This window comes from Panulirus ornatus, chromosome 55 (assembly GCF_036320965.1).
Source record: "Panulirus ornatus isolate Po-2019 chromosome 55, ASM3632096v1, whole genome shotgun sequence".
Taxonomy (NCBI): Eukaryota; Metazoa; Arthropoda; class Malacostraca; order Decapoda; family Palinuridae; genus Panulirus; species Panulirus ornatus.
In genome coordinates this window covers 22553563-22578057 of record NC_092278.1, presented here as the reverse complement: position 1 = coordinate 22578057, position 24495 = coordinate 22553563, and the positions used below count along the sequence as shown (strand labels likewise).

The 24495-nt window shown below is 42.8% G+C and overlaps 2 protein-coding genes across 3 annotated transcripts in view; both read right to left on the bottom strand.

The window, feature by feature from the left end:
- LOC139765554 (uncharacterized) overlaps window positions 1–6398 on the bottom strand; it is an 85300-nt gene extending 78902 nt beyond the window's left edge. For both annotated transcript variants that reach the window (XM_071693103.1, XM_071693104.1), the window contains exon 1: window positions 6173–6398. In XM_071693103.1, the coding sequence (XP_071549204.1) occupies window positions 6173–6265 (93 nt within the window). In that variant the 5' untranslated portion in view covers window positions 6266–6398. The remainder of the gene's footprint in view (window positions 1–6172) is intronic.
- A 5930-nt stretch (window positions 6399–12328) lies between these two features.
- The window catches only part of garz (Sec7 domain-containing protein garz), a 47706-nt gene continuing 35539 nt past the window's right edge, over window positions 12329–24495 (bottom strand). Inside the window, exons 17-27 of the mRNA XM_071692809.1 lie at window positions 22288–22397; window positions 21623–21836; window positions 19823–19987; window positions 19491–19614; window positions 18394–18501; window positions 18025–18194; window positions 16896–17002; window positions 16230–16303; window positions 15578–15787; window positions 15044–15139; window positions 12329–14310 (exon numbers count right to left, since the gene is read on the bottom strand). Coding sequence (XP_071548910.1) covers window positions 13178–14310; window positions 15044–15139; window positions 15578–15787; window positions 16230–16303; window positions 16896–17002; window positions 18025–18194; window positions 18394–18501; window positions 19491–19614; window positions 19823–19987; window positions 21623–21836; window positions 22288–22397 — 2511 coding nt within the window. The 3' untranslated portion in view covers window positions 12329–13177. The remainder of the gene's footprint in view (window positions 14311–15043; window positions 15140–15577; window positions 15788–16229; window positions 16304–16895; window positions 17003–18024; window positions 18195–18393; window positions 18502–19490; window positions 19615–19822; window positions 19988–21622; window positions 21837–22287; window positions 22398–24495) is intronic.

Below are 24495 nucleotides of genomic sequence, written 5' to 3'. Positions count from 1 at the left end.
CAGTCTCATATACCTTTATTGTACTCTAAGTCGGTAATAGAGACGAAAGAGAAGACGATAAAATTCACAGTGAAAAAAGCCATAACAATAAAAACGCCATCTGTAGTATAGGGTGTGGCCACCGAGGTGGCAACAGTGAGTCTCTATACACCGTCATTCCCACTAACCTTTAATATAATCTTCCTTGCCTCTTTGGTCTATAATAATAATAACCACCATATTTTCTGATTAAACTCTTATAATAAAGCCTATAATCTCGAATTAATGATACGTAAGCATAAATTAAGTAACATTAAAAATTATACGCATCTCTGAACGAAGCTACGCTCGCAAGACCTTAAATTTCTCACATCAACTCGTCTTTCCAAATCTTAAATAATCACATAATCATTTTCGTTATCATCTTAGAATCTACCTATGAATATAGTGTATAGATCTGAATAACATAAGCATACGTGAGAAGAGAAACACTTGGGGTAACATACACTTGCCTATTTCCTTGTAAGATATGGGGGAAGGGGGGGGGGGTCGGTCGCTTAGATGCCGTTACAACTCGATTTGTCTCGCCGTTACCACGACCGCCCCTGCGCCTTATTCGCCACCCTCCCCTGCACCCTATTTCTCACCACCCTGTACCTTATTTCTCACCCTGCACCTTACTTGCCACCCTACGTCCTTCCCTCACGCCCCACATCCCGTGCCACACCCTACCTCGCTGTACCCGCAGTTCTTACCCCCGCTGGAGCACACGGTGTACCATCTCCTCTGATCTGCTGACTGTACCACCACCCTCTGTACCTGCACATGACCACAGTACCACGCGGTGCCCCTCCCTCTCTCACCTTGTACCGTCACCCCTTCACCTTTGCGACGCCCTCCACACCACGCCCAGTGTTTTCCCTCCCACAAGGAGGATAAATACATCTCCAATTCATCTTGAGGAACCGCCTGTTACGTTATCAGTATCGCACTAGACTGTCTTATCTTCCCTCGCCCTTGTGTGAGTGATAATGTTTAAACTATCTCACATCCAAGATGTCCCAAGACATTGTGTTTTCTTCTTAGATCAATCTCCATCCATGGCATGAGACACTAGGAAGAGACATTCTAGAAAGTGAGACACACTCAGGAGCGCGCGGGTCACGCCCTTAGAGACAAGGTTATTGGTCCTGTCCTTGCTTCTATGTCCCCTATGGAGTAGGGCCACATAGCCAGGGAAAAGACGTAAGGGTCAAGTCCCTGCGTTGGTTTCCCGGGAAAACTGTCCATACGATCTCGCGTGGGTTAGCTCCTGCATGGCCCCGACGCTGGGCGGCCGTGGGGGGGAGGTCGAGGGTTCAGTGTGTAGTCAGGTACGGAGGGTTACGCCTGGGCAGCGCGTTGTGGCGGCCCTCGCCTCCTGAGCTGACATTACTTGCGATTTACGTTACGAAACTAAAGGAAGGTTCTACAGTGCGCTGATCATGCCGGGGGTGAACACTACTTCACGCAAGACGTTATTTTAAACGTACACTAATCATAGTTCACGCCAGACTTATTTCAAATGTTCACTGCTTATAGTTCACTCAAGACGTTACCTTAAACGCATATTACTTATATATATATATATATATATATATATATATATATATATATATATATATATATATATATATATAAACAATTTCTTTACCTATGTAAATTTCCGCCATTCTTTGATCATATTCAATACATTATCAATGTCTAAACAGAGAGAGAGAGAGAGAGAGAGAGAGAGAGAGAGAGAGAGTCTCTCTCCACAATCACAGGCCACACGAACATGAGGAAGGCACTCAAAACATCCTTGTGAAGGACCTTCCGCCCTCCAGCTGGTCTCGCCTGACCCCACTCGACCAGCTGATGCCACCTTCCTCCCTCCCACCCCACCCCCACAACCTAAGCCTCCTCCCACCACCTGCCATGACCAACCGACCTTGACTCAACGCACCATCTCCAGGCACCCAGGGTTCGAACCCTCCTTGGTGGGCAGGATGGCCTAGCCTCTTGATTCGACACCCACCCCCTCTCACGGGGCAGGTCATGGGGTCACCCCATCATGCCCAGGGGTCGTACCGTCGTGCTCAAGAGTCGTACCGTCGTGCTCAAGGGTTGTACCGTCGTGCTCAAGGGTCGTACAGTAGTGCTCAAGGGTTGTACCGTCGTGCTCAAGGGTCGTACCGTCGTGCCTGGGGTCGTGCCGTCGTGCTCAGCGGGTCGTACCGTCGTGCTCAGGGGTCGTACCGTCGTGCCAAGGGGTCGTACCGTCGTGCTCAGGGGTCGTACCGTCGTGCTCAGCGGGTCGTGCCCGAGGTTGTCCAGCAATGGAGGGGAACCTGCGCCTGCATAGGAGGCAACGAGCTGCCTTGTGATTGGTGAAGTGGGGCGTCCCAGGGGCTCTTGACGGGTGACGGGGCGTCCTAGACGGGTGACGGGGCGTCCCAGGGGCCCTTGACGGGTGGGCCCAATGCGTCCTTGACGGGTGGGCCCACTGCGTCCTAGACGGGTGGGCCCACTGCGTCCTTGACGGGTGGCCCCACTGCGTCCTAGACGGGTGGGCCCACTGCGTCCTTGACGGGTGGCCCCACTGCGTCCTAGACGGGTGACGGGGCGTCCCAGGGGCCCTTGACGGATGGCCCCACTGCGTCCTAGACGGGTGACGGGGCACCTGTGAGAGATGATGACACGTACCACAGGTCCAACCCCCCCCCACCCCTTCCCCCTCAGGTCTAGGAAGCCCCCCCCCCCACTTCCCCCTGGGGGGCACATGACGTCATGTTTTATCAAGCACGACCCAGGAAGACCTGAAAACCATCCCAGAATTAAAAAGAAATACGAAGAAAAATGGGGAGAGAAACTGCCTATTGTGAGGGAAGTCCCGTGTGTGTGGGAGAGAAAGAAAGATAGAATACAACGAAACAAAGTCACGAATAAAGAAATTAAAAAAAGAAATAAACAATAAACAACAACATAGCAGAAACATTGATCTGAGAAAAAAAAATCGTTTTAAATTACGGGATTTTCTGGCCAAAACGAAGAATGTGATTTCTCTTAACCTTCTCCCCCTCAGTGAACAGGCAGGTTAGGGGAACCAACTCCTCCTCCCACGCCGAAAATAAATATACAAATAAGAAAAGTCAAGATAATGTTTAGTGACCTGTTATAAACAGTTTAAAAAACAAATAAAAAAAATTCGCGTTTGGTGTTAAGAGGATTACGTGAGGAGCGGCAGCAGTGATGAAGGTGAGAGAAAAAAAAGATAAACAAATTTGTAAATACAAACTTGAGTTGAATTCCCTGACGCTGGAATAACTGGCGTGGTTAGCGTACACACACACACACACACACACACACACACCCTAGGTTTAGCCAGGTACACATTTATCGAGCAGACTCGAGGATGAAGACCTGGGTTGGGTGTGGGCCGAACGCCGCGCCAAGGACTCGAACCTTTGCTGGTTGGAACCCCGGACGGGAACGTGATCGCTCACGTTCATTAGCGCTGAACACTACACCACGGAGGCCCATGTGTGTAGGTGTCTAATCACCCGTCTTAATTGGCATCAATTTACGTAATAAGGTGAGACATCTGAAGGACACTACAAAAAACAAAATATAAGCGGTAGTTACGTAGTAATAAACATTACCAAATTTACTATAAATTACCAAAGGTAACCAATAAGATGCAGTGATTAAACTACACTAATGACCCCCATCTACTGGATGATGATATAATTAAAACGACCGAGATTCTAATATCAACAAGATATAATAACATGCACTACGTAAACACAACAAACATTTTGCCGAAAACATCTCATAACAACCATGAAACTAAAATGATAAATCATAACAGACAAAAACCTTACAATAACCACAATAATAATAATAATAATAATGTGCATAAGAATGATGACGTGATAATGATAATGATAATGATAATAATTGTAGGGGAAGTTCCTTTACACCGAAGACAATCCCGAACTGGTGTTTACCGATGGCCAACATGGCGTCGTGAGCAACAGTCTGCGATAACAGTAAGGCCTTGTGTCTACCCGGGATAGAAACCTCCCGCGTGTGGGACCCGGTGAAGGTTCGAAACCCGCCAGTGTTGTTCCAGGAAGAGGAAGACCGTGTGTCATGAACCATAGGATGGCTGGGAAGATGTTCCTCAACCTGTTACCAGAAGCTGTCTGGGCAGATGAACAATATCTACTACTACTACTACTACTTCTACTACTACTACTATTACTACCACTATACTACTACTACTACTACTACTACTACTACTACTACTACTACCACTATACTACTACTACTACTTCTACTACTACTACTATTACTACCACTATACTACTACTACTACTACTACTACTACTACTACTACTACTACTACTACTACCACTATACTACTACTACTACTACTACTACTATTACTACCACTATACTACTACTACTACTACTACTACTACTACTACTACTACTACTACTACTACTACTACTATTACTACCACTATACTACTACTACTACTACTACTACTACTACTACTACTATTACTACTACTACTACCACTACTACTAAACTACTACTAATATTAATGATAATTTCTCGTACTTATTCGCCATTTCTCAAACTGTTGAGGTAAGATCATGAACAGATGACTGAGGGAGGCTTAACAGGGGAAAAATCCTCGCTTGGCTCCTTCCTCTGTTCCTTCTTTTGAAAACTATTAATACAGGAGGGGAGGATTTCCCTCCTCCCGCTCCTGTCCCTCTTAGTCGTTTCCTACGACACGCAAGAGGCAAGTGGGAAAGGACTTTTCCACCCCTCTCCCCACATACAATAATAATAATAATAATAATAATAATAATAATAATAATAATAATAATAATAATAATAATAACAATAATAATAATGAAAAGCACGGAATATATACTAAGATACAACAGGACGAAAATAAAAGTTAAAAAGTAAAATCTTGAAAGAGAATAAGAGGCGTCCAAGGAGATCCAGGTAGGGGGAGGAGGGGGGGGAAGGGGGAGAGAATGTTGAGGGGGTGGTGTGTGTGTGTGTGTGTGTGTGTGTGTGTGAGGGTCGACCCCCGCCGCCGGCGTGTCTTTCCTAGGAAGTACAGTGGTATGGTACCGCAACGACCAGTTTCCTAGGATAATAATAATAATAATAATAATAATAATAATAAATCTATGGGAATTGACCACAGACGAAAACTTATGACATGGATCCACACTTCGCCCAGACTCAACCACAGCGAACACCGTAAACCATTTATCTTCAACCGAACTTGTCTTACCCACACTTAACCTTAAGTAACCAACCTTCAGCCCTTCCCAAACACACTTAAGTAACCTTCGGGCCAACCTAACCTAACCACACTAAGCGTAACCAACCTTCAGCCACACCTAACCACAGTGAACCTATCCTTTATCAACCACATCCTTGTCTAACCAACCGTAATGCAATGACCCCAAACTACCGTAGCTTCAGGCCATTCGAAACTATCCCTAACCACATCACACGGATGGTCAAACATCCTAACCACGTCAGTCATCAGTAAATTACAATTAACCAAACCATTTTCTTTTTCCTGTGAATTGAACTAGGATTACATTCTGAGGAAGAAGATACATGGAGTATATAAACGGATATCGTAAATATATACAAGCAATTGTTAAGTTCATTCTTGATACAATAAGTCACATGGAAGCCATCTAACACGTTAAATATATAGTATTTTTTCCCCATTACTGATGTCTTCCATGGCTATGGCTTCGCTGCGCAGGATAGGGGGTAAAAAGTTATGATCAGCACAAAATAATCCAATTATCCTTATCATTGGTAGATAAATATACATAACCGTATATGACGTTCTTCATGACAAAGTAACGGTACACCTCTCTCTCTCTCTCTCTCTCTCTCTCTCTCTCTCTCTCTCTCTCTCTCTCTCTCTCTCTCTCTCTCTCCTGGATGTTCGTGAGAACAGTATTAAATCAGCTGGAAAACCCAGGAAAGCCCGAGAGAAAAAAAAAAAAATTGTCGAATCCATTTCTTCATAAAAACGTGTAAACCTCCTCTAACCTGTACAACATTATTAATAAGTCTTGAGTTTGCTAAAGGCTAATATCAACTTGACCTTACCTGAGCGGTGAATTTGTGAGGCATGACGATGATGAGAGAAACTATGGCGGCGAGATGTGTCGGCAGCTTCCTCCTCCGTCCTTGACTCTCCATGATGCCAGCGCTCCTCTTGACAAACCCGTTTTCTTTACCAACTTCTTAATAAACGTATTCTCTCCGGATGGTTATTTGGTACGTCTTCCGTACGTCGGTAAGTTATTCTTCCGATGGTTATTTTCTCCGTCGTTCGTGTGTCCAACTTCTGGTGGTGACGTTAATATGCGGGGTCGTGAATGACGTACATGAATTGCGAGATGAGTCGTGCGCTTCCAGTACTTCCGCTGTTTTTTTGTGCGCTTTTTTTTTGTTTTTTTGGCGGGAAGACTCACTGTCGGTGAATGGCGTGAGACATATTTCTTAATATCATAGTTTATGAGTTGTTTAGTCTGTGATAAAGCTATGGTATCTGTTCCCACTGTAAGATAAAGACATTTTGTACCTCTGAAATACAGGTCATCAGTACGCAACATACACACAAGCCTTTACTTAGAGGTTAAAGGTCAATACTATTATGCCACAGACGAGAAAAATGACCCCTATACACACCAGTCTGGCCTTGTGCCCTAAGGATGGATCAACACTGCCAGTCATGGCGGAAGGGTCCAGCTATGGAGACATTTCTCTCTTAATGTCTTTCTCATTTCGTAATTTTTTCTTCCAGTCTATTGTGCCTGGGAAGTCTATGACGTCACGGGATCAAGAAACAAGGACTTGCCACCTCGCATTTCACAATAATTTATCTTTCAATGCATCGTAGCCAATACCAAAGTCGTTTTGACGCAAATCTTACATCCGGGTCGTAACCAGAGCTTTGTTGTGTGTATCAAACGCGTGAAAATATATTTTCATGATCAAAATAAAAAAAGAAAAAAGAAAAAGAAGAAAATAGTGTGATCAGAATATGACGTCACCTCCGCTTTCCCCATGTCCGAATTTTACGAAAACTTTGATCAAATCTTCCAATTTAGTTAACTATAAATGTAAATCAATAAGTCCCACAATAATTCATACTTCTCTTTTATATTCGTTTATCGAACGTTTTACACATGGAATTTTGGTCTAGTGTTGAAATTACATTCGTAGAATCATATATATATATATATATATATATATATATATATATATATATATATATATATATATATATATATATATATATATATATATATATATCGACTAACATACCTGGAAGTGTAATTCTGTATTTGCTACGCTTGACTGAAGAGATAACAGATCTGCCATGATGAATATAGGATATGTCATAACCTGTAAGACTTGTCTCTGTGGACCGCCGGGCCAAGGTCTGATCTCGTAATCTCTCAGAATCAAACAGCGAGACAATATCACTCAACATGGCGAAGTCTAAGATATAAAAGAATACATCGAAAGCAATGGCGACTTATTCTCAAAAGTGAAGTAAAGCGAAAAAGAAAACGACTGATAACAGAACGTAATATCTCGCCAGAATCAGCCGTTTCGCTGGCTAGAAATGTGGCGGGAACCTTGGCGTGTTCTGGCGCGTCCAAGGGCTTTGCATGTTATCCCTGCACCACTTCATGGCATCAATGGCTATGTCGTGTGCAATGTTGATACGTCTCAAAGACACGTTCCAATGGATAACAAACTCTCGAGAGAACATAAATGAAAAGCTTGTTTGTAATTAAAGTAACACACGCATGAACTCTCTCTATCTCTTTGTAATATATATATATATATATATATATATATATATATATATATATATATATATATATATATATATATATATATATATATATATATATATATATATATATTCTTGTATCTCCACTGACAATGTGATCACAACACGAAAGTGCACTTGGGAACATATCGTGTTTCATTTTCCTCTTGGTTATATACATATACTAGATCCCGCGCACCGCTGTGATCTCTTGCAATACATACACACACAACATGTGAAATCACAACCATACAATACACAAAGCTCTATGACTTCCGCGCTAGTTTAGCGAGTGCAGGTATTAGCGAGATTACTTTAGCAACAAAAGCCAGCATAAATGATCCAGAGACCTACACTTAACACTCACTTAAAATCACTTATACTTCTCCCTGTCTACAAAAGGTCGAATTCCGCATCCTGGGTTCTTCAACCCGGACAAAATCGCTATTAATGACCCCGCCAAACCATGCTGACGTAAGGGAATACAGGCGTATATACAGCTCGGCAGTTCACGTTGAGTACCTCTCCTTTGTAGGACTGATGAGCTGCGAACTGCTGGCACTCACAGTTTCCTTGTTCAGTCAACTGCAAACTCTCCATCCTTACACAAAACTCTCTCCTCTCTCAAGTGTGTGTGTGTGTGTGTGTGTGTGTGTGTGTATGTGTGTGTGTGTGTGTGTGTGTGTGTGTGTGTGTTCCTGTCTCAGTAAAAGCCTAGCCTAGTTGCGCTAACCACCATGAACAGCCTAGTCCGCTGGTGTGAGTGGCCATTATAGAACCTAGGTCGGGTTGAACTAAGCACCACTAACAGCCCTTACCAGTCAGGTAGGGCTAATCACCATAACGAGCCTATACCTTGCTTACTTCTCTGCGCTGGTCGTACTTTAACAACCCACTCACACCACCTAACCACCTCCGATGCCTGACGGAGAATCATTACACTCAGCCTAACAACCGCTCGTCGTCGTCCCCCCCCCCCCCTCAAGAGCCGTAAGGAACCCCCCGGGGGGGGAGGTGGGTGGACCGGGGACGGCCCGGCGGCTCAGATGGACCGCCATGCACTCGGTCTTTGGCCTTGACGTCGTCGGCTTGGCTGGTTTTTGCATCAGCTTCTCCTCCTCCTCCTCCTCCTGGACCACGGCCCTACCCTCATCCTGCTTCTTAACCCCCACCCCCATGAGTGCTGGGCGACTTTAAACCCTTCCGTAAGACCGATTTAATCCCCCATTTTTCTATCTATGAACGATGAGAGAGAACCGATTTAATCCCCCATTTTCTGTCTATGAACGATGAGAGAACCGATTTAATCCCCCATTTTCTGTCTATGAACGATGAGAGAGAACCGATTTAATCCCCCATTTTCTGTCTATGAACGATGAGAGAACCGATTTAATCCCCCATTTTCTGTCTATGAACGATGAGAGAACCGATTCAATCCCCCATTTTCTGTCTGTGAACGATGATAGAACCGATTTAATCCCCCATTTTCTCTATGAACGATGAGAAAGAACCGATTTAATCCCCTATTTTCTGTCTATGAACGATGAGAGAACCGATTTAATCCCCCATTTTCTGTCTATGAACGATGAGAGAACCGATTTAATCCCCCATTTTCTCTATGAATGATGAGAAAGAACCGATTTAATCCCCCATTTTATCTATGAACGATGAGAAAGAACCGATTTAATCCCCCATTTTCTCTATGAACGATAACAAAGAACCGATTTAATCCCACATTTTTCTCTCTATGAACGAAGAGAAAGAACCGATTTAATCCCCCATTTTCTCTATGAACGATGAGAGAACCGATTTAATTCCCCTTTTTCTCTCTAGTGAACGATGAGAAAAAACCGATTTAATTCCCCTTTTTCTCTCTAGTGAACGATGAGAAAGAACCGATTTAAGGGACGACGATGACTTAAAAACCCTTGAGTATGACGAGCCATTTACGGGTCGGTTCGTCGTGCTCAATGGGTAATTAAACTCATGCAACCCAATCAACTATCAAACTAAAGATATAAATAATTCACTAATCCATTCGGCTATAACACAATATTATTGGGGAAAAAATCCTAAAACCCTTAAAAAATATATCAAAAGTCGCCAATCTTTTTTTTTTTTTTTTTTTTTGCCAATCAGTTTGAGAGCCAGGACGGCTATAAGTCTCCATTGACTTTGTTTTTTGCCAATCAGATTGAGAGCCAAAACGGCTACGAGGGGCTGGAGTGTCACCTTGAGGTCTTGTTTTTCTTTTTTTATACAATTCTTGTCTGACCTTCTCGAACATAACATCTCCTTTAGACATATCTAAGGTTGGCCGGTTTTTATCACTACTCACCTAATTCAACTCACTAAGGAAGACTCAAGACTTCATAGTTTTCGTAAAAGAAAAAAATTATATATATATATATATATATATATATATATATATATATATATATATATATATATATATATATATTTTTTTTTTTTTTTTTTTTTTTTTTTTTTTTTTTTATAATTTGTCGCTGTCTCCCGCGTTTGCGAGGTAGCGCAAGGAAACAGACGAAAGAAATGGCCCAACCCCCCCCCCCATACACATGTACATACACACATCCACACACGCAAATATACATACCTACACAGCTTTCCATGGTTTACCCCAGACGCTTCACATGCCTTGATTCAATCCACTGACAGCACGTCAACCCCTGTATACCACATCGCTCCAATTCACTCTATTCCTTGCCCTCCTTTCACCCTCCTGCATGTTCAGGCCCCGATCACACAAAATCTTTTTCACTCCATCTTTCCACCTCCAATTTGGTCTCCCTCTTCTCCTCGTTCCCTCCACCTCCGACACATATATCCTCTTGGTCAATCTTTCCTCACTCATTCTCTCCATGCGCCCAAACCATTTCAAAACACCCTCTTCTGCTCTCTCAACCACGCTCTTTTTATTTCCACACATCTCTCTTACCCTTACGTTACTTACTCGATCAAACCACCTCACACCACACATTGTCCTCAAACATCTCATTTCCAGCACATCCATCCTCCTGCGCACAACTCTATATATATATATATATATATATATATATCCCTCGCGTTAGTTTTATAAATTTATTATGAAAAAGATCACACGCGTATGTGTGGGACGCATTCAGTGTCACATTCATAGAAAATGCAATTCTGGGGTTCACTCAGTATGGAGTCTTATCTGTTTATATATCTATTTTTCTTTCGTCAGGATGGACTGTACACAGGGCAGGGATATCAATGCCACATAAGTAATAATCTCTGTAACCTTGCAGACGTCTTCTCTCACAGTCTTTTTTTTAACTAATTCAAGTCTCTTGACCATGGAATACGAATACATTCTTTTTTTCCAACGCTTTCCACAATCATTAGGGTATATCTGCCCGCGAATATACGCAGCATATCTTTTTTTTCTTTTTACAATAATATCCTTCTCTTACCACTAACGCACACAAGAGCACTTAGCACACAACGTGGGGCAGCGCGTACTAAGTCCTGGCCACAGTACACTTGCGAGGAGAGACAGAGAGAGAGAGAGAGAGGGGGGGAGAGAAGGAGGTGGGGGGCCACACGGCGAGCGGGCCACACGACGTCCCTGGGCCACCGCGCGCGGCCACTGACTCGTACACAACCTGCCCGGACCTGCGCCGAACGACAACTGATCCGCCTCGCGTTTCCCGCCGCTTCATATGTGTGTGTGTGTGTGTGTGTGTGTGTGTGTGATCATTTACCACGGTTCTGGGCCCGGCGCGCCCTCCCGTTCGCGAACGTTTTACACTCACAGGAAACTCGTTCATTATTCATTTTGGTGTTATGGAGTTTTTAAGTGATGCTTTGAAACCTTTTTTGTCTTTTTTCGTGGATCTCGTTGTAAGAGCGACAAGCTAGCAGTTAAGCAAAACGCTGCGTGCATATAGTTAACAGAGTTTGGATCATTTGAACATCCACTATGATGCACTATAACGAGAGAATTAGAGATTATAATTAACGAGTGAATCATTTCACCATAAGAAGTAATAACCATTAGCTCCTGGCTATTGAGGATATCAATTCACTCTCATAATAGCACTGTACACTCTGTACACTGTAACCATACGACTGTGCACTATAACCGTAAAGTCTCGAACTATATAACCACAGACACAGTCGCTGTAACCACACACTCCTACATCCTAACCATAGATTCCCGCACTACAACACTATAACAATATGATCTTAAAACAACCCCATCCTCCTACATTACAACCTCACAATCCTATACTCCAACCACAGAAACCTTTATCAAAACTGCAAGATTTTATCGTGGCAGTTCACGTATAAAAAGAAATTAAATTCTTACGATTTGCCTTCCCCTTGTGCCATCTCATTTCTCACAGGAGCTAATAAGCTAAGAAACAACTAAGATCTGTTTTATTTTGCAGCATCAAACTTCACCGCCACCCTAATTACTTAAATACAAATAGAAGTAAATAGTTAAGCAAATCCATTACTTTATACAAATCAAAAGGTTTATACTAAACACCGATCATATAACACACTATATCTATAAACTTAATAATAATCTCTGAGATTTCATTTAGTCAAATGATCCTTAAACCTCATTTATAGGATATAAACTTATAATATATAATCAAATGATCGTTAAACCTCATTTATAGAATATAAACTTATATAATCATTAATGCAACTCGAATGTAACTGCCTTTCTATGTCATCGGTAAACATGAATCACCCTTCACATGTAAGAAAATTTCTCTTTCTAAAAGAGAGAGATAAGCTCTCCTCCCAATTCCAGGAGTACCGATGTTAGATGTAGCGAGATGCCGGGAGTAGATGTAGACAATCGTGGGTCTGCTAACATCTCTACCTTGATAAGAAATTGATGGCAAGAGAGGCACCCCCTGGCCAGGCCAGGTGAGGATAATGGTGCTACGAGGCGTAGGTTGATATAGGTGCCGCCCTTATCTGTTTGATGATTACTACTGAATGCAAATAACCACAAAAGTATTCTATTAATGTAGCGTAAACGTTTTCCTTTGAAATTATTATAGTATCCCATCGAAAGGCACAGTTTTCTTTGATGAAATGTATTGCCATGTTAATTGGGGCGTTTCTGCTAACAACAATGTTTATGACTACTTTTCCTCGCCATCTGCAACGATAAATTGACTCTAAGCACGACGGTGCACCTTAGGAGCACAACGGCACATCCCTGGAACACGACGGTACGACTCAGGGGGGGTAAGCTACACCGTCGTGCTGAAGGGTCGTACCGTTCGCGTCGACGGGGCTAAGGGGAGGCAATGTCGGCGTCCGCTGCCCGGGAACAGTCCGTCAGGGACCTTGAGGGCAGCCACGGCCGACTGAAAGCCGGCGTTGTAGTCACAGGCCACCTCGTTCTTCTTGTAGTCCTTCCTGTCGTCCCAGTAACGGTCGTTTTCGTCGGGTCCTCCTACCAATGCTCCGTGCAGGACGTGGGGGTTGGGCCTCCAGGTGTGGAAGTCGTTCCAGTCGCAGGTCGCGGGGGGGTCCCTGCAGGAGCTGCTCCGGTGGTGTGGTCGCTTGGGAGGGTTCTTCCCGAACCCGACCACGAAGCTACGACCCGTCGAACCCAGCATGTAGTGGATCTGCTGCACTCCGAACCTTCGGTACTCGTTCCTCTTGATGCCCAAGTCGGCGGCCCTGAAGCAGATGTAGGCCACGTTGGCCGCGTGCCTCAGGCTGCCCCAGAAGCTAACATAGCCGAAGTAAAGACCCTTGGGGGTCCTCCTCTGGGAAAGGGTCCTGTCGCAGAATTTCTCCAGGTGTTTCCTATAGGTTGGCCTGCTGCCCGCGTCAGAAAACTCCGCCAGCAAGGCCATCACCCCGGGCATCTTGTCCGCCCACGAAAACTCATTCGACCAGGGACCAACTCTATCGTAGTGCGCCTTAGCCTCGCGCAGGTAGCGGCCATCATGAGTGGCGCGGTATAGCCAGGCGGCCGCCCAAGCCAGCTCATCATAGAAGACGCCGTAACTCTTGTAGGCTTTGGCAGCTGCTGGGATGGAGTTGGAGTACTTCCCGCGGTACTGGTTGGCGAACTCGTACAGTTCCTTGGCGTGGCGGAGACATTCCCCGCTGTACCGCGAGTTCGAGCGTTTGAAGAGTATGGACGCAGCAGCCAGCGCGGCGGCAGTCTCCCCTGCCAGGTCAGAACCCGGCTTCCTCTTGGTGATCTTGAAGGCTGGTCTGGCCATCTTCATGTCCTCAGGTCGGCCCCATGACTTGTGGTCTAGATTGGGGTCGCCCACCTGGCCGTAAAACACGAATGGTTCCGGGTGAGCCTTTATGAAGTAGTCGGTGGCCCATCGTACGGCAGCCAGCATGTTCCTCATCTCACCTGAGTGTGTGACACGTACCTTCAGCATACAAAAGTTGCTCATGGTATGACCACAGTGTGGCATCAGGACTTGGCACAAAACATCCCCTCGTGACCACATCACATGCCATGATTCCGCCAAGATACTTACATCAATATGGCCTGTCATGACCCACGCTAAATAGTACCATCAATGAACATCTGCCTATATCTTATCTTCTCACAAATCCCGTAAACAATGAGTGAACAAGACTCTAGAGCTCCAGAGTGAATTTTTTTTTTCAGCTGATTCCATTCCCAACCAATAATGATAAATGGTCGAATCTGTATTTATCATATGGGGACAGAGAAAGTATTTCTTGGATTTATGTTTTAAAACACCTTCTTCAGGTGTCCAATGCTGCTACGTAGATATAAAATTAGTCCCCCATATTCATAGCTACACAATTTCAACCGAGTGATCATTTCATTAAAAATTCACCTATCGATTCACTGAATGTATTACTTTCAAGACACCTGACCTCACGAATAAACCGTATCTTCGTTAAAGATGAAAATAACTTTCTTCAGTTCGAGGCATAGTTGAATGACAGAATTTGGTCTGTGTTCCGCGAGTTGGCTTCAATAAAAAAAAAAAGAGTGGAGGACAGATATCACTGGTTGGGTGTGTACACAAACCTGCAACGATGTGTGATGTCTTCACATGCTTGAGAGAGAGAGAGAGAGAGAGAGAGAGAGAGAGAGTAGCTCTTACCTGCAGAGTTGTACGCCCGTGCGTAATCTATAGCACCCCAGGCCAGGATCGTTGCACTGCTGGCCATAGGGTACCCGAACTTCACATAGTCACCAGCTGTGGGGGAGGTAAACACTTGTTTACTCAAACACGCACTTCTTGCCCTCCAATACTTTATCCCATTACTTAAGAATTCAACCGAATAGAAACTTAATACACGCGTGACAAGTGGTATAGATGGCGTGACACGTGGTATAGATGGCGTGACAAGTGGTATAGATGGCGTGACAAGTGGTATAGATGGCGTGACAAGTGGTATAATAGATGGCGTGACAAGGGGTATATATGGCGTGACAGGTGGTATAGACGGCGTGACAAGTGGTATAGATGGCGTGACAAGTGGTATAACAGATGGCGTGACAAATGGTATAGACGGCGTGACAAGTGGTATAACAGATGGCGTGACAAGTGGTATAGACGGCGTGACAAGTGGTATAGACGGAGTGACAAGTGGTATAGATGGCGTGCGTGTTAGAATGCACGGGGTCTCCTCACCGTCGTAATATCCGCCCTCGAGATCAACCCTCCGGTGGGTGTCGTGGTCGATGGCGTCGTCGGTGGCGGAGTCTCGCCGCCAGGGGACGCGGTTGCTGGAAGGCAGCCGGCCCGACCGCTGAGCCTCGTAGAACAAGAGGGACTTGCGAAGGACCTCGTCGTAGTTGTATTTGGCGGAGGGGCAGCCAGAAGCCCTTCCACAACCGTTGTCTACGGAGAATAGCATGATCTTCAATTGTTGTACGAGACCCTGTTATCAGTTATCATTACCGTCATACTCTGTCACTAACATCAGCTTTAGGCTATCATTACTAAAGTTGTATCATTACATTCATGATAAGTGCTACGATTCATCTCTAATTAAAATTTATCACTGGATACAATCCGTCATTGATATCAATAACGTATCACCAATTACAGTCTCGTTAGGATGTATCATCGCAAGTATAATGTACCATGCTACATAATGTATCATTATAGTTGGGGCAGAATCTAGTATATCAACCCTATACATCAGTAACATAAATATGCGAAAGAAAAAAAAAATCCCATGCAAGTTTCATTTCCTACAAACCACAAGTCAAGACAAAACATTTAATGTGACTTAATCAAATGCTTTCAGTACCGCTGGCACTAAAGGAGGGTTACACACCATTATCACAACACACGTCCACACCGTCCAGTTTAACCTTTTCGATGACTGGCTCGCCCTTGCTGGCATCAAAACTGAAGAATAAGACAGAGTCAGAATCAAACATCAAATGGCTGATTAAAGCGCTTTCTTCCTGAGTCGGTTCAAGTATTGCCTGATATTATCAGGATCAAAACACTGTCTTTCTATTTTTCTATGAGCTGCTAAAAAGGTTACTTCTAGATTAAGTGTTCTTTCTAGAACATCTATGTAATAAAATAAATAAATGATAATCCATGTCTTCAAGCCACCACTGCATAACTGACATACAAAATTAAAGGAAGAAGGCAGGAGAAAAATCAGTTCTTCTTAAGGTAATTACAAACAGTTTAAGAATAATAAAATAATTAATAATATCACGAAAAAAACTTGCAATTTCATGTGGATGTGTTACAGAATATAATTTTTTCGTGTAAGAAAAAACAAGCAAATTACAGTACTGATAATAATAATAATTATAATAATAATAATAATAATAATAATAATAATAATAATAATAATAATGTCTAGAGAGTTCGACATTACAATTATGTCTTAACTTGATTCGACTTGAAGAATCTGATATCTTTTTCTTTCATTCATCATCACGTATTTCGATCCATATCAACCTATCTCTCTGTCTCTCACCTGTAGAGGAAGTCAAGAGTGAGTTTGCCGCCCGCATGAATGTAATCATCTTGTTTAGCCACAGAGAACCACTTGGTGCTGTGTTTCGTCGTGGCCCCAGTCCATTGCTGAAAAGTATGAAGTGCTTTTACCAACTGTGGATGCCGGAAACATAGCTTTTATATCTGTGTATCAGCATATGTATTAGTACCGAGGTAATGTGTAAACATATATGTACATGCACTATATATGTACATGCACTTGTGCTTAAGTTTAAGCTAGGACAAGCAATGCTGGGCAAGCCACACGGCGCCATTCGTCTACCAAGTGGCCGTTGGAAACTGAAGAGTGACGGGTCATTATTGTTTCTTTCTTCTCCCTACACCGCTAAGCTTAGGGACTATTTACCCTCTAATATTTTCCGTAAGATAACTAGGACCTGACTCTTCTTAAAAGACAGATTTTTCCCTATGTTTATCCCTTTTAGAAAGCCTATCCTCAAGTGGTTTCTACCTATCTCTATCGAAAATTCTTCACTCCTCAGAGGGTTCTGTTAATTCCACCTCTTAATGAACAGACTGGTATTACTGTAACATCCACTCTTGGAAACTCTACAGAAATAACCAAAATCTGCCTCCAAGAAACTGGGAGTCCTGTTTGAATGTTGAAGATTCTTTTCTTCTGAACAACTGATGTCTCTACGAAGGACTGATCAATCCACGTATTGAGTACTGCTGCTCACACATCCGGGACGATTCTACATCTATAACTGAAAGAGTCGAATCTAAATCGGTCCGACTATAATAAACTCTCCCACGTAAACCTCGAAACCTGACCAGCTTGCCTTACACCATTGCACTGTTGGTTCACTTTCCCTCCTCTACAAGTATCACTCTTTGTTTTTTTTTTGCTCCCAAGAGCTAGCTGCCTGTGTGCCCCCACCACTAGGTAGACCACGCCTGTAGACTGCAAAAAAAAATAATCACCGCGCAAGTGTGGGAAAAGGATGAAAAAAGTCAAAATAGAGTAAAAAAAAAAAAATCATACAATAACGAATGCAAAGCAAAATCAAAATGCTATATATAAATGCTAAACTGGGAAATTAATGAAACAAAAAAGAATGAAACTGTAGGCAAGAATCAAGGCTCACCCGAAAGGAAGTAATGGGCAAACTGAAGTAGATGTCCAGCTTCCAGGTCTTGGTGAGACTAGATACAGGGATCCGAAGGTACCCATTCCAGCCTCCCCTCCATTTAGACTTCAATTCCAGCAGTGTGTTGCAAGAGCTGGCCCTTGACGCAACGCCCTCGTTTTCTGTTGCTGCGAAGAAACTGTGATTAGCGGCTGATTTTGAGGAAGAGAGGAAACCAGTATTACAATATTGCAGTTAATAGTCAGGAAACGTATTTCACTTCATGGCAGGGGTAAACGAAAGAAGTCCTCTCTCTCTCTCTCTCTCTCTCTCTCTCTCTCTCTCTCTCTCTCTCTCTCTCTCTCTCTCTCTCTCTCTCTCTCTCACCAGTGGGTGTCCGGCGCCTGATGTGTCTGTAGTAGCAAAGAAAGCCTCGTCCCGGGGTGGATGCGTCGCTCACGAACTCTACCGTCAGTTGCTTCGTAAAATATTTCTCTGAGGAAGAGGAAAATTGAGGGCGCAAGGGTTAAACAAAGTAACATACAGGGCGCTGGGATAAACAAAAAAAAAAGTAACATGCAGGCCGCTGGGGGGTAAACAACATTGAGGGCGCTGGGGTAAATCAGTGTGATATAAGTAAAACAGAGGGAACTGAGTAATCAGTAGTAAGATATAACTCTAGGTAAGACCAATAGAAAAGGTGCTGAGAAAACTCACGTTTCTCATGGCCAAATACATTTCTAAAAAATAGAACCAATAATTCTACTTCAACGCCGCAACTCAAGCGTAAGAAAAATAACGTGAGACAAGAAAAACTATAGTGAAATAATGAGAAACTATTTCATTTTCAAGCACCTCTTGATTCATGTACGTAAGGCGCCTAACCAAATACCACTGTATAATAATCCAATTCATTTCATAACCAACAGGGTGACCCGCCATCTGTGTATATACAATTCTCTTTTCTTCCACTTAACTTTTCCTTTTTCTCTCCTAATTCTTCACTTCATCACCAACTTTACCTAATCTTAATTTTTCCTTTTGTTAGCTGAGACGGCATAGGCAACTAAAACTCTAATCAAGGCCATCTCACTAATATATATATATATATATATATATATATATATATATATATATATATATATATATATATATATCCTAATGTGATCCAGGTATCTATGTTGTCGACCAACCCCTAGTAGATGAACAGCTGTGCTGACTGTGGACTAACTGCTGCAACCAGGATTGGAACCCATGCGCTCGACCCGGAGGGGCCCATGAATGCGTCACGGTCAGAAACACCATCCGGTACACCACGGTACGAATTCACCTCATTGTTCATGACAGACATCGCCCTAAGACCCCACCACACTGCAACCAAGCCAGTCATGGCACACTCGAGACGCGGTCTGTGACTGACAAGAATCTTCACACTTGCTGAAAGCAACAACGTTTCTGGTCAATACCAAACGTTTAGCACTTACTGTCAAGGGAAAACCTGCCGCAGTACACGTTGCCGTTGATCTTGAGGTAATCCTTCGTGCAGCCTTTCGATTTCTCAATTCTGACATATGGGCACCGCAACGACAAGTACATGGTGTCCAAGACCTGGGTGAGGACAGAGAGCTGGAGGCAACGACATGATGGTGAGGATAATGTATGGCAAAAAGACAACATATACTAAAAAAAAAAAAAAAAAGGGGGGCTTTTTTTTTATGGTTGTTATCTTGTATTAGGAAATGCGAGAGGATTTGTGTGTTTCCGCAGGAATCATTGTTTTGATGCACTCGTCATTGTACCAAGAACTCTCACTCACCTGGATGTTGTAAATACAATGCTGGGAGTTAGGATAACTAAAAGAGAAGCTGGGGCTTCGGAAAGTGCCAAATGTGTCCGTGTAGTTCCCGCCACACGCCGCTCTCGCCAAACTGGTCGCTGTGGTCACCAGCAGCGCCGTCCATAGCACCCAATACTTCATTTTCTGTACAGTACAAACATATACAAAAATATCTCTCGTCGTAATTGTATTACTCAAATCACTATATAAAATCCAGAGTATCAGCAAAACAACCGTTCGTAGACCACATGGTTTACTAAATTATTAGTATAGCTTTATTAAGGCTAAATTAAACGTACCCATAAAGAAATATATTTTATGACAATCCTCATCATATTAGTAAAAGAAATTCCACAATTTCCAAAAGCTGTTTATATTAATGATAATAAATCCTCTACATATATTCTATAACTGGTGACTACACAATACATCACTAACAAATCCTAGTATAAAATTTATTAAGACGACAAATTCCCGTTACATATCAACCAGGTTTGGGCAATGATAAATCCTAAATCTGACATATACATACTTCATGATCAACAGTAATCAGAAAAAGACTAATCTCACACAACAGATCAGTTAGCCCCCTTGTCAAAAAAGTACTAAGATAAATATCTTCTTGCATAAAATCAATGGTATATGGACTCTGCCAATGGATACCTGAGCGGATAATGTCCATTAAATCCAGCAGCGCAGTAATTTCCATCTTTTGAAATAGGATGTACGACTAATGACTTCGCCAATCTACAACAAGTGTTTGCGTAGATAAAACCGGTGTTCACTTCCAAATTCATAACAAACCCACGGTGCGTGAGTGACTTCTGAAAACCCAGCATAGCTGGCGTGGATTCTCTTTTAAACACATGATCGAATTACACTGTACAAAGAATTGATCCCACACCTAGAAAGGTTCTAGTTATATTTCCTTATGAAAGACATGTCTAACGCAAACTCATAAACACTCCGAATTTAACCCATTTGCCCCACGCCGTAATACTGAATTGTTTATTTTGATTTCTGCTCCCGAGGGCTGACCGAGTGTGTGCCCCCGCCATTAGTTAGGGTAGGTAGTACTGGGCAAGCTACTACTGCGTCACAGGATCACTCTGTCTGTGTGGCCGATGGCAACTCAAGGGTGACGGGCCGTTGTGATGTTTCATACCAACAATAATAAGCCTTAGAACATGTCGCCAATCACAATAAGCTCTCTAAAAAGCAAAACTTTCCATTCCGTAAACTTTTTTGTTTTTGTTTGTTAGTTGACAAGGTACGGGTATCTATCCCCATATCAAGGATACTTCATCAACGCCTCAGCCTAGACCAGGTGCCCACTGACCAAACCCCTCGGGGTGGACGAAAAGCTGGACCAACTAACGCGACCAGGATTCGATCGTATGCCCTCAACCCCAGGCGGCCTGTGAATGCGTCATGGCCAGCGACAATAACCCCTAAACCATGGTCAGACAATCTCTTAACTCTTTCTGTTTCTCCTATTTCATGTTTCGCCAAAAGATACATTTCAAAGATTCAAAATATGCAAAATAGTACTATACCTAACACAACAAATGGCTATACCACGATGATGACTGGATTTCAACCTAATTCTGGGGATCCATTATTGAGTACATCATCTACAAACGGTTAAAAAAAAAAAATGAAAAAAAGAGGCGCGCGCTCAAATGTTTAACTTACGAAAATGGTAGCCTATTAACACTATGGGGAAGAAGACATTGAGGAAATGGAATAGTCTGCGCTGATTCTCTCTTAAGTACTCACGAGAGGGCGAGGGAGAGGTAGAACCTCTTTGCGGTGATCGACTCTGAAGTCGAAATCGATGGGAGGTACGAGGAGGAAGAAAAAACAGGCGTGTGTCTGCAGTAAACTGTACCTCCCGCACACTGACCAAACCCTTGCTCTGGCGGATGCATCATAACCTCGCATTGGCTCTCCCCCTCCTCCCGTCACGTACACCAGTGCCACGTAATGTTTGCTCATTTAGCGTCAAAATTGATTAGAAATGCCGAAAGCAGATGTTTAATGCATGTAATGCGACAGTTTCCCAAGCATGATATAATTTCAAATTTTTTTTATATCCGTTTTAGCTTGTAAATGGGTGCGATTTGGTTTCTCCACCACTGACATAGATCTGGTGTGTGTGTGTGTGTGTGTCCTCGAGTGTGCCATTATTGGCACAGGCCGGATGTGTTTTCCCGATGTATCATTGCTAGCAAAGGTTCAGTGGGTGTTCTCGAGGCACTATTAAATGCACAATCACAATTTTATCCCTCTTTCTTTCATACACTCCTCGGCAACACTATCATTCCACTTTATGCTTCGATTTCCCATCATTTCTTCGACTCATTAAAAAAATTAATTACTCTCTGACGTCAATTTACATGTGAAAGATAAGCGCGCGAGTGAACTAGCAACTACGCTCCAACTGGCCACTCCACATGTGGAACGCAGTGTCTGATTGGTCCCCTCGTGTCACACTTGTTCGTGCCCTGCAGTTCTGCGGCCATGTTAATTCTATAGCTATATTTGTATCAATCTATAAATGAGTATCATAATTACATAAAATATCCTAAAACTTTTAACGTGTTTTGAGGCTATGCGATTTCCGAGGTAAGTTCGTGCATACACATATATACAAATATATATATATATATATATATATATATATATATATATATATATATATATATATATATATATATATATACATGATTAACAGGCTGCGCCCGCTTGAGATTATACGAGTAAAGTCTTTGTATAAACATTGTCAGTCGACGAGGCAGTCTTGTAAAAGACCTCAATTCAAACGCCTCCATCGTGCCCCTTCTACTGAGTGAAGTACTGCCGTGGAGCTTCAAGAACCCCTGGAAAATAAGCCCAGCTCTCCTTCAGAGAGGGTTTCTGCTAAGACTCATGCAAATTCCTTCTCTGTAGTGATGCACGCCTTCACGAGAAGAAATGCGCGCCAATTCGCCTTCTACCAACACATCTTACCAGTCCTTATATCAACAGCATCTGTTGTTCAACCTTTCCTCCTCTCTCAAGCTTCAAAATTCATTCTTTTTGATATCTTATTCTAATTTCATTTGGATAACCCAGCACCTAGCCGTCCATCTCCTACCCGTAACCCCTGTTAAGTACTACCCTCAGCTTTAAACGGGAACATCTCGAACTTCATGGAAGTTTGCCTCTGAACTATCCACAAACTTTACTCACCAATTTCATCCATGATTCAAATCCCAAACGTGTCCTTTTAGGAAGCAAGACCCGGACTTCGAAATGCAGTAGGAAGATACGTCTATCAACACAAACGTCACTCATTTCTGCGCGTGCGCAACACAGCGATCATGGCTGCTAGATCAGTTGGGAATGTAATCTCAATTAATTGTAAATCTTTCGGTTCTGGATCACAAAAAATTTGTGCATAGAGAAATTTACTTATTTCAAGGGAACATGAAGCCTACCAGAGCCTCATTTTTTGACGAATATTCTTAGTGCAGGACCAAATGTTTCTTTGGTAGATATTCATTTGATTCAGACACCCGGGAATTTCACTGAAAAATTAAAAGCATACGAGTTTTATCTTTGTAAATATATACTCTTTATTGGTTTATCATTTCTGTACAAGTTGTTCTTTAATTTATTGCCGTTAGGCCCACGAATGCCCGGCAGGAGACAAATTTGTCATAAATATTTAAGGTAATTACATCGCCATAGTCTTTATTCAATTGAGCTAGGGCTTAGGCAAATAGAGTCACTAATACTTTAACATACAGCTTGAACCAGCATCTAAAATACTAAACAAAGCACCTACGTACCATGGATGAAATCAATTCCTCACACACTCACCTCTCTCATGGTCAGGTTTTTCATTTATTCGACAAATGGCTGTCAACCTGTGTCTCCTTTTTTTCGGGCTTTTGCTTGACAACTGAAACTCAAATTTGAGCCTCTAGTTTACCAGTAGGGCATCCGACAACGATACAACGCTTCGCAAAGTTGAGGAAAAAAACGTACATGCAAATGGATTTTACAGAAAACAAATACAATATCAAATGCGCCGAACGAGAACAGAAATGTAATTGAAAGCCAAAGTACAGACTGTTAGTCATTTTACCCACAAGCCATTGAGGAGAGTCTTATAAGAGTCATGATAAAACGATATGATTACCTATATATATATATATATATATATATATATATATATATATATATATATATATTTTTATTTTTATATTTTTATTTTTATTATACTTTGTCGCTGTCTCCCGCGTTTGCGAGGTAGCGCAAGGAAACAGACGAAAGAAATGGCCCCACCCCCCCCCCCCATACACATGTATATACATACGCCCACACACGCAAATATACATACCTACACAGCTTTCCATGGTTTACCCCAGACGCTTCACATGCCCTGATTCAATCCACTGACAGCACGTCAACCCCGGTATACCACATCGCTCCAATTCACTCTATTCCTTGCCCTCCTTTCACCCTCCTGCATGTTCAGGCCCCGATCACACAAAATCTTTTTCACTCCATCTTTCCACCTCCAATTTGGTCTCCCTCTTCTCCTTGTTCCCTCCACCTCCGACACATATATCCTCTTGGTCAATCTTTCCTCACTCATCCTC